This window comes from Zosterops lateralis, assembly GCF_965231275.1.
Source record: "Zosterops lateralis genome assembly, chromosome: 7".
NCBI classification, from domain to species: domain Eukaryota; kingdom Metazoa; phylum Chordata; class Aves; order Passeriformes; family Zosteropidae; genus Zosterops; species Zosterops lateralis.
The window spans coordinates 36,735,952-36,746,917 of record NC_139767.1 but is presented as its reverse complement, the minus strand read 5'-3'; the positions used below and the strand labels follow the sequence as shown (position 1 = coordinate 36,746,917).

Sequence of the window (10,966 nt, the reverse complement as noted above, 5' to 3'; positions counted from 1 at the left end):
ATCCCTGGGAGTGGTGTCCAAGTACTCCTGGAGCTCTGGCAGCCTTGGGAATGTCACCACTCCCTGGGGAGCCTGGGCAGTGCCCAGCACCCTCTGGGGGAAGAACTTTGTCTTAAAACCCACCCTAAACACGCCCTGTCACAATTCCAGGGGTTCCCTGGCTCCTGTCCCTGTCACAGGGAGCTGTCACTGCTGCACGGAGTGCCCTGTCCCGTGTCACACCAGGCCCACACGGCAGAGTTCAGTTCAGTTTTATTTTCCACTGTATTCGAATGATACATCATGCAGTCTGCCAGTGTATCCATCCATCTCCGACAGAACTTCAGCACGAAGATAAAAGACTTCTCTCCACGGGCTGGGGGGAGGAGGAGGGTTCAGGTCTGCTATTAAGAATTTAATACAGTTCAGCATCATCTGATGCAATGGCAAAAAAGAAAAATTTAAAAAAAAAAATTCCCCTTGTTACCAGCAAAACGTGTCCACCATTTATTTCTTTTCTTTTCATTTGTTGTTGGTTTTTTTGTATTTTTTTTTTCTCCTAAATTGAACACTACTGTAAAGATACATAGAGCCCAGAGAATAATACACATCTGCAGTACACGTTTACACACTTTACAAACTAGACAGGGCTAAAATCTACAGAATGCCTCGAGGCCCCCGTGGCTCCCCCACGGGCAGCGCTGCTGCCATCCCGCACAGCGGATGGTTCCTACAGGCACAGTGAGGACTAAAGTCACAGCAAGGGGACATTCAGATTATCCTGTGTCTGTATAACAGGCCAATTCTGATGCACCACTGAGTGATATTGTCAAACCAGCAGTTTTGTTGTTAGAGCGCTCAAAAATTCATCGAGGTTACGGAGGAAATGACAAAATCAAAAAAAAAAAACAAACCTGGAAAAATGGCTGCAAAAAATATAAAGCCTAAATTAAAAAAAAAAAAGCACAATGTGAAAATAAAGGCTTGGCCAATTAGATGTCCTGAAGTGCCTGCCTCGTAAAGAAGCAGCTTGGCCAACCCAGAGATGCACGCCCACGTAAACAAAGAAACCTAGAATCTATATCTTAGCTTGTAATGTAAACAGTAAACAACTCTTATTAGAATCATATTGATTCAGTTATTCATTTCCCCCTGCAATCCTGCCCATTTGTTTCCCTTTTTTCCCCTTGTGAAGGAGGACTTCAGTCATGGTTATGTGAGGTATTTCTCCTCCAGCAATGGGAAGCTGATGAGTCCTTTCCTTTTGGACCTTCATCGCCGTTATTTAAACAACTCTTTCAAATGAAAATTCTTGGGTTTGCTGATTTTCAAGCCTTAGGGCAGGGTTAGATGGGGCATATATGGGGAAGGAATCCTGTGAGGGCAGTGAGGCCCTGGCACAGGGTGCCCAGGAAAAGCTGTGGCTGCCCCTGGATCCCTGGAATGTCCAAGGCCAGGTTGGATGAGACTTGGAACACCCTGGGATGGTGGAAGGTGTCCCTGCCCATGGATCTTTAAAATCCAACCAAACCATTCCATGACCCATAATTTATAAAGATTTCAGGCAAATGAGCATCTTAGTCCATTAGGCTTCATAAAGTGAAATTGAAAAGCTACTCAAGGCTCTGTGGGCAGGAATTGCTGTAGCAAAATATTTTTTTTGGTGATTTATTTTTAAGTTTTCAGTGTCTTCAGGATAATCTAAATGTCACCCTTGCTGAGTTTAATACAAAACTTAAAACTGCATCAGCCAAGGTCTTTCCAAGCTTAAAACTTTCCTTGCTTTCCAGAAAACAAGTCAATGAAACATGAACTCAAGGACAAACACAAGATATTTGAACATATCATTAAGAGAAGCTCAAGTGAGCCAGAAGTACTTTTTAATTACTAGCAAAAAAGAACAATATGCACTTTAGTTCCATCTGAAATCCGTTTTCCATTCGGGAATGGTATTTCCACCCGAATTTGTCCCATGCATGACATTTTTTAGATGTGAAATTTCATTTGCGCTGTACAAACCACAACTTTAAAGATGAGCCTGGAATAAATAGAACACAACACTCAAAGAGCAAAGAAAGGAAGATGGGGTCAGGAAACAGCAAGAGACAGGTTCTGATCTCTGCAGAGCAGATGTGTGGTTTTTCCTTTCCAGATATAAAATGTGAAAGCCTTAAAAATGGTACAAAAGTCGAATATACAACACGCGATACAAACTGAAGTTGCCTAATTAAAAATAGGCTTCAAAAATAAAAAAATCGATACAAGCAGAGCATGTTCAACTGAGAATTCATCATTTCCAATTATTCAATATCTCAGGTATTTAATTTTGAGGGTTTTAGCCTAAGGCATCTTTGGGGGCATTGCTGAAAGTCCTCCTGCAGAAGGTGTAGAAGGGAACTTGGAGAAACTTCCTTGTTTTGCTGCTGGTGGCACTGACTGGCTGATCAGCACCAGCACGAGGAAGAGATGTCCAAGTTCACTTCTCCCTCAAGCTGCAGGGAGCTGGCAGAGCTGTCCCCAAAAAACCCCCGGTTGGTGATGCCTTGAGGAATCCAGACTTTTTTGTTGTCACGAATGCTGCATTTACAACAGAATTCTGTACCAAACTCCGAGAGATGCAACAAAAGGTTTGCCCACAGTACAAAAATCTTTGACAGCAAATAAGCTTGGGGTCTTTTCCTAGAACCAAACCCAAGAGGATTATTAATTCCTAGTAGAAACCTCAGCTCTGACCAGCTGGTAAGATAGCACAGAGTAGTTCTGAGTTAGTGATTTTATTAAAGATTGCATATGGCAAGTTCACAGTTCATTCTTCTGGCAGTGCACATGCACGTAACGAAAGAAAATATAAAACTTTGAAAAATACAAAATAAATTAAATACATGCAAATCTGCAACTTCATTAAATATGTTTAGCAAAATGCTCCCCCCCAAAATAGTGCAACATTAAAAAAAAAAAACCCAAAAAAAACCCAAAAAACAAAACCAGTTAAATTAAGTTCAACTTATTTTCAACACCCTAATTTCAATAGTAAAAAAAAAAAAAAAAAAAAAATCTAAAGTCAACTCACAATCTTCCAAAACGCTCTACAGAACTGGAGGGTTCTACACCTACACATTCAGAAATTAAAAAAAAAAAAAAAAAAAAAAAATCCCAATCAATCTGAAATTAAAGAAGAGCAAACGTCTGCAAAAGAAGACCAGAGGGCTACGCTTGGCCGGAGCCTTCCTGGAATTGCAGCTGCCCGGAGCCTTCCTGGAATCCCGGATTCCTGGAGTCCCACCTGCCCCAGGAGATGTGGAGGGAGGGAGGGAGGAAGAGGAGGAGCAGCACCTTCTGCCTGCCAGCAGAGCCTTCCCAGAGCAATTCCAGTGCCCCCTTGCTGGGAAGATGGAAATTTGCTGTCTGAGAGATCCAAGGAAGGCTTTTCCTTCCCTCTGGAGCACAAGTGGATCTTCCGTAGGATGAGTGGATATAGTGGCTTAGAAAGATATTCCCTTTGCCTTGGCAATGTGCTCCTCACATCCCAGCAAAAAAATAAAAAATCCCAAATTTGGTCTGCAAAGGACAGCTCGAGTGTACAACCCTCTCCTCCTTTTGGATTTTTTACAGGAAGGGTTTGGAGGATTTTATTTTCCTTTGTTCTGGTAGGTGACTGTTCCCTCTGGGATCTGAATTCCGGTGTGAACAGATCAGGGCTTGTCTGGGGAAAGGGGGAGGGGGCAGATGCTTGTCGGATTTTCCAAGGCAAGATTTCCACAGCATTCTGAATTCCTTCATAAAATTCCTAGGGAACAACTCTCACGAAACATGTGGCTAAGCCATCCCACTCCAGGAAAACCCACCGCTGTAGGGAGAACTACAAGGAAATAGGAGCTTAATTTTAAAACAGGTCACACAGATAAATTCATGGAACTACCAAACTTCAAATCCTAAGTCTATACTAACAGATTTCTCTGCATCCCGTTTGTTCTTTACCAGGTACTGCAATAAAGGTTATTTTATACAGTCCAAAGATTTTTTTTTTTCCTTTTTTTTTTTTTAAATCAGGATATTACAAATGGTTCTTTGGGGAAATTTCCTTCCGAAAATGTTAAGCAGTAAAATTAAACCACATAGCAGCACGTTTTCATCCCCTAAAAATATAAAATAATATGTATATTATACAGGAAATCAGTCATGACAGAGCACAATCACCTGCCTTTGATGGCACTTGGTCATTGAATAATTAATTCCTTGATGCCAGAAGTCGGGAATTACCGATGCCAACAGAGGACTCGGTAAAAAAAAAAAATAATAACAAAACAAACCAAAAAAAAAAAAGCATCACTCTGAGTGGAGAAGCCCCAACCTAAGCAGCGCCAAGGGCTCGTGGAATTCGGAGTGGCAGACTCCCTACATCATCCTTTCACTGAGGTGGGAATGTTCCAGACGTTTGTACAAGGATCTGGAAGGAGCTGAGCTGGACATTTCTGTACACGTGGAGATCCTACGAAGCTCGGAGTACCTGGAGCGGGGCATCGCCGACGGCCGTGGGGAGCGCGGGATGGGCGGGATGTGGAGCGCCTCGGAGAGGGGCAAAAAAAGAAACTAATGTGACTTAATGACAGTCCTTAACATGCTAAAAGTGGAACTGACCTGCCAGAGAGAGAGAGAAAGAAAAAGGGAAGGAAAATCAGTGGAGTTGAGGGGATCAGAAAGCAGAGCACCCACGTGGGATGGTCACGTTAAAAAAATTATGGAAAGTCACATTAAAAAAATGATGCAATTTGGGTCTCACAAACTGAGCCAATTCTCCTGATGGAATTCGCTCTCTGCCACTTGTAGCCTGGAATTATGCCTCACCCAAACACCATCTAAAGGTCTAACTTTTTTCTTTTTCCCTCTTTAATTTTCCGTTCCTTTAATGGGATTTTTCTCTTGGCTCATTGGATGTGTGTGGGCCTGATATTTCTGGGTCTGAGAGGTTTTAGCCTGCTGGCAGCTGCTGACTTTTTCCCAAGGAAAAATTTCTCAAGGAAGTTTCTTCTCAAAACAATCTTGGCAAACAACTCTCCTTTCTCAGAACAGTCTTTCTGCAGGTGGTGTTTTGCTGTTTAACCAATGGGATCAGAGAGGTGTCGTTCCTATTCACCAACCATGGTAAGTCTGTATGGGAACTCCTTATAAAAGGTAGTAAGAATTAGACTATAAAAGCTTTTTTTCTATGCTCTTTGCCTTCTGAAATATTTGGAGTCTCTCATCTTTCTTTTGTGTCCTACAGTGATGGATGTGCTGAAGAGCTGGTGTGTGTTTATCTCATGGAATAAGTGGGGAAAGTAACAGCAGCAGAGTTGGAAAATTATAAATCAAAAGGATGAAAAAATATAAAAATACAAATTCAAACCAATCCTTCTGTTCTGTCTCCTGACAGAGATCTTTCCTTGATATATATACACACATATATATAAAATAAGTGTTTACAGAAATATCTAAAATATTTTTATATGATAGTATTATAAAAATATACTTTATTATGTTATATATGCACACTAGACAAGCACATTTTATTAAAACCCACATTTCTTTCTCTTCCATCTGGTGGGTTAATCAATCATAACTCTGACCAGTCTAACAGCACTAAGTGTCTTTTATCTTTATGGTGAATAATGAATGAATACAAGATAAATCTCTCTTCAGCAAATGCTGAAACAGGAACCTCAGTTTTATTTCTCTGCCATTAAATGACTTTAAAATAAAGTTTTCTTCTAATTCCAGCTGGGTAGAGCTGCACCATTCCAAAGCACTTTCTGCAGAGCATGGGAATGTCTCAACAATAATCAGGAAATAATCTGGATTAAGTTTTCCCTGCACTGGCAGCACCTTTACTAACAGCCTTACTCAGACCCCTGGGTTTCCATTCAAGCTCAGAATTCAGGTTACTCAAATATTCCCAATTTTGGCAGCCAAATAGTTGGAATTTACCAATAAAATTCTTAACCAAAGGACCAAAACTGAGAAAAATTTACCTTCTTCAATTATTTTCCAGCCTTCCCAGACTACACTTCCCACACTTACTTCTGGATGTGAGCAAAAAATTTAGACCACACTGCTGAAATGGTTTCACTCCAACCTGTAGGGCTGCCATTTGGTTTTCAGATTTTACCTGATTTTTTTCCAGAAACCCCAAGTCTGTAACTTTATCCAGTTTCTCCCGAGATCTTCTATATTCTTTTCCTCCAGCCTCATTTTCCCTGGTGCTCCTCTGCAACCTGCTCATATCCACAGCCCTCAAATCTATACCTCAGCATTTGAAATATCTGGTATTTTATTCCTCCTGATTGCTTTTTCTTGACCTCCACACTCCTGTCTTGTTATTACAAACCCATCTAATTTGGAGTGTGGTTATTTTTTTAATAACTTTTATTAATCTACACTTGTTCACTTGACATGTGTGGCCTGTTTGAGTCTGACTTCATTTCGCTGCAGCTCATAAATGAAAGGTGCATTTATTTGAGGCATGTGGTGGCTTTTTCCCCCCCTCAGAGTAGCTGTTCCAAGAAATGTTTAGAAATCTTTGACAAGGCTCTCTGTATCCCACTCTTTGCCAGGTCACAGAGGTGGGAATGCAGTGAAGCAGATGGACACAGGCACCTGACTCTTGAGGTGGAAAAGCCAATTTCAGACCAGAATGGACAAAACCACTCAGCAGAGCCTTTGCCCTAATTTATCATCAGAGGAAATATTTGTTGCTGGAAGCTCATGGCAAACACAATGAGCAGGAACAATCCCCCAGCACAATAACAGCTTGAGTGTGGCGTGATGGATGTTTGGCATGCAAGCCTGACATGAAACATTCCCAAAAAAAATGCTGAAAACACCCAAGAATGCCTTGGAGGAGACCACAGACCATGAAGAGAGTTGTGAGACAGAATTAATCCTCAAGGAGGGCAAAAAGGCAGACTTGGAGGGACAAGTTTGCTGTCCCCAGGCTGCTTTTCACAGTCACTCGCTGCCATCAGACTCTTGGCATGTCTGTGGCATAAAGTGATCGTCTAAAATAATGCAGATATAAAATCTCTCAAATGAGGAGCATTTAAAGAAAGAAATGGGAGGATGGAGTTCCATGGAACAATCTCATGGGAACAGGCTGCTCATCTTTTGCTTAGGAGAAACCTTCAAGGCCTGGAAATTAAAGTAAAATATTTAGGGATTTTTTTTCATGAAGACATCTAAGAGTGCAAAGTGTGCCAAATGGTGACACTCAAATTCAAAGCTGTCTCTTGCTGCCACTGACAGCTGCTCTACCCCTATCCCAGGCTGGAATATCCCAACATGGAAACACATCCATGGGACAGAAAGCAGATGATGCTGGCAGAAGGAACCTCTGGAACTGTATTTTTACTGCATGAGTTTCATACCTCTATGTGTGCATTTCAGTCCAGATTTACCAGAGCGATTCTTAAAAAAACTTTTAAGTGTTAAGTCATTAAAATAAAACCTCTCCTCAGCAGCTGGCAAAGCCTCTTAACAGGCACTCAATAGCGGGTATTGTAACTATCAGCATTGTAACTGCTAAAAATAGAAAAAAATTGCTGTGGGTCTCCTAAAAGCAAGATGAGATCTAAGGGAACTGAGTGATCAGTGGGAGAAGAGGGTGAGTAAGTTACTCTGGCCTTACCTCTCGTTTATTTGGTGTTGTGGTAGTAGCTGGAGTTGGACATCCCTCCCCCTCGGATGGCGTGGACGGCCGTCGGAGAAGACGCTGGGTAGTGACCAGGGCGGATGGGCTTGGCTGCACAGGGAAAGGAGGGACCAGACAAGACATTTTAGCTTTCACATTTTAGCTTTCCACCTCTCCTTCTCCTCCAATGGAAACCTTGTTGTTTCCCAACTCAGAGCTGTGCTTGGCAGTGTGGTTTCTAATCCAGCTGTGCAGAACACAGCACTCCCTTGCCTTGGCCAACAACAAATACACCCATTTTCCTGCTGGCAGATCCTTTTTCCTGCTGGCAGAGCCCTTCCACCTTCCTATGCATTGGATCTGCAAAGATTATGGACTGTCTAACAACAGAAAAAAGTGGAGCAGTGAGGCACTTTTTATTAACACCATTCCAGAAGATGTCAAGACAAAGCTTGGATGGCTCCCTACAAGAAAAATCATCCAGGAGGTGACACTTTATGTTCGTGATTCTCCCTCAGGATTGAATACCTCAATATTGTCATCTCTAAACCATTCTCCTTTAGCAATCCCAACAAACCAGGATTTCCAGGAATTGCCCCATTCCTCTGTTGTGTGCACGGAGATATATCAATATCTGAATTTACAAAGGAAGATTTCTTTTGAAATTAAATCACATAGAGGAGTAATCAGGAGAAAAAAAAGAGAAAGGGAAAAAGTCCAGAAAGACAAAAATAGAATAAAAGCAGAGAGAGGGAAAACGTGTGGGGGGAGGAGGAGGAAGAAAGTGAGCGACTAATTTAAGGAGACAAGTTTTCAGGTCACTAGAAGGGCACACAAGACCCATTATGCCCTTTATTTACCCAGTGGAACGGCAGAGCCTCTTTAAACTCGAGGTGGGGCAGATTCCACGGAAAAAAAGCGAGACCTTTGAAGATTCCTGTGCAGCAGAGGAGAAGCACCCCCTGCACTCAACCCCCAGCAACCAGCCCGAGCCTGGAGCAACATGGGGCGACCCTTTTAGCTCCATGTCCTCACCAATTTGGGCAGAATGTGCTCTCCGGGCCATGTTTTTGGCTCTCACGGCCTCTTTAATGCGATCCACCTCCTGCTGGTAGCGCTTGCGGTCGCGCATGGCGTTCTCCTTGGCCTCCTTCAGTGCACTCTCCAGGGCCTTAACTCTCTCTGCCGTAGCTCGAAGGCGTTTCTCCAGCTTAGGAAGCTCGCAACGAAGATCTGCATTATCACGTACCAGCTGTGGGGGTTCAGAATGAAAGGAGGTCAAAAAAAAGCAGTAAAAAAAATCTCCTCAGAGAAATGGCGGGAAAAGGTGCTGCACGAGGAGGGAGGAAATGCCACAAATTTTAAATGCATTAGAATTAAATAGATTTCTTTCAGAAATTAATATTAAAATGATTAGGTTAAAGAGAAATTTTGAATATCCTAAGCTGGAATGGACCTATAAGGTCAAAAGAAAGCGGCAAAAATCTCCTCAGAGAAATGGAGGGAAAAGTGTCGCCTCACAAGGAGGGAGGAAATGCCATCGGTTGCTCTTCACACCTCATGTATTAAAATTAAATAGATTTCTTCCAGAAATTAATATTAAAATGATTAGGTTAAAGAAAAATTTCAAATATCCTAAGCTGGAATGGACCCACAAGGTCAAAAGAAAGCGGCAAAAATCTCCTCAGAGAAATGGCAGGAAAAGTGTCGCCTCACAAGGAGGGAGGAAATGCCACTGGTTGCTCTCCATGCCTTGTATACTAAAAGTAAACAGGCTTTTTCCAGAAATTATTGTAAAATTTTTAGTTTAAAAAGAAATTTAGAATGCCCTGAGCTGGAATAAACCCATAAGATCAAAAGAAAGTGGTAAAAATCTCCACAGAGAAATGGAGGGAAAAGTTGCCTCACAAGGAAAGAGGAAACGCCACCTGTTGCTCTTCACACCTCATGTATTAAAATTAAAATTAAATGGATTTCTTCCAGAAATTAATATTAAAAAGCTTAGGCTAAAGAGAAATTGCGAATATGGTAAGCTGGAATGGACCCACAAGGTCAAAAGAAAGCGGCAAAAATCTCCTCAGAGAAATGGCGGGAAAAGTGTCGCCTCATGAGGAAGGAGGAAATGCCACTGGTTGTTCTCCATGCCTTGTATACTAAAAGTAAACAGGCTTTTTCCAGAAATTACTGTAAAATTCTTAGTTGAAAAAGAAATTTAGAATGTCCTGAGCTGGAATAAACCCATAAGATCAAAAGAAAGTGGTAAAAATCTCCACAGAGAAATGGAGGGAAAAGTTGCCTCACAAGGAAAGAGGAAACGCCACCTGTTGCTCTCCACACCTCATGTATTAAAATTAAAATTAAATGGATTTCTTCCAGAAATTAATATTAAAAAGCTTAGGTTAAAGAGAAATTGCGAATATGGTAAGCTGGAATGGACTCACAAGGTGAAAAGAAAGCAGCAAAAAATCTCCTCAGAGAAATGGCGGGAAAAGTGTCGCCTCACGAGGAGGGAGGAAATGCCACTGGTTGCTCTCCATGCCTTGTATACTAAAAGTAAAGAGGCTTTTTCCAGAAATTAATGTAAAATTCTTAGTTTAAAAAGAAATTTAGAATGTCCTGAGCTGGAATGGACCCATAAGATCAAAAGAAAGTGGTAAAAATCTCCACAGAGAAATGGCAGGAAAAGTGTCGCTTCACAAGGAGGGAGGAAATGCCACTGGTTGCTCTTCACACCTCATGTATTAAAATTAAATAGATTTCTTCCAGAAATTAATATTAAAAAAGCTTAGGTTAAAGAGAAATTTCCAATATCCTAAGCTGGAACAGACCCACAAGGTCTAAAGCAAGTGGTAAAAATCTCCTCAGAAAAATGGTGGGAAAAGTCACCTCACAAGGAGGGAGGAAACACCACCGGTTACTCTCCACACCTCATGTATCAAAATTAAAATTAAATGGATTTCTTCCAGAAATTAATGTGAAAAGCTGAGTTTAAAAAGAAATTTAGAACGTCCGGAGCTGGAATGGACCCACGAGGTCAAAAGAAAGCGGCAAAAATCTCCTCAGAGAAATGGCGGGAAAAGTTGCCTCACAAGGAGGGAGGAAATGCCACTGGTTACTCTCCACTAATGCCTCGTGTACTAAAAAATAAACAGGTTTCTTCCACAAATTAATGTAAAAATCTTAGTTTAAAGGGAAATTTAGAATGTCCTGATCTGGAATGGACCCACAAGGATCAAGTCCAGTTCCTTACCCCACACAGGGCACCCCAACAATCCCACCCTGGGCCTGAGAGCATCGTCCAAGCTCAGTTTCACTCATAAAATT

The 10,966-nt window shown here is 41.7% G+C and overlaps 1 protein-coding gene across 1 annotated transcript in view; it reads right to left on the bottom strand.

Moving 5' to 3' along the window:
* Positions 1 to 200: 200 nt before the first annotated feature.
* KIF5C (kinesin family member 5C) overlaps positions 201 to 10,966 on the bottom strand; it is a gene marked incomplete at its 5' end in the record, with an annotated part of 75,078 nt that continues 64,312 nt past the window's right edge. Inside the window, 3 exons of the mRNA XM_083865507.1 lie at positions 201 to 4,617; positions 7,640 to 7,753; positions 8,678 to 8,894. Coding sequence (XP_083721633.1) covers positions 7,647 to 7,753; positions 8,678 to 8,894 — 324 coding nt within the window. The 3' untranslated portion in view covers positions 201 to 4,617; positions 7,640 to 7,646. The remainder of the gene's footprint in view (positions 4,618 to 7,639; positions 7,754 to 8,677; positions 8,895 to 10,966) is intronic.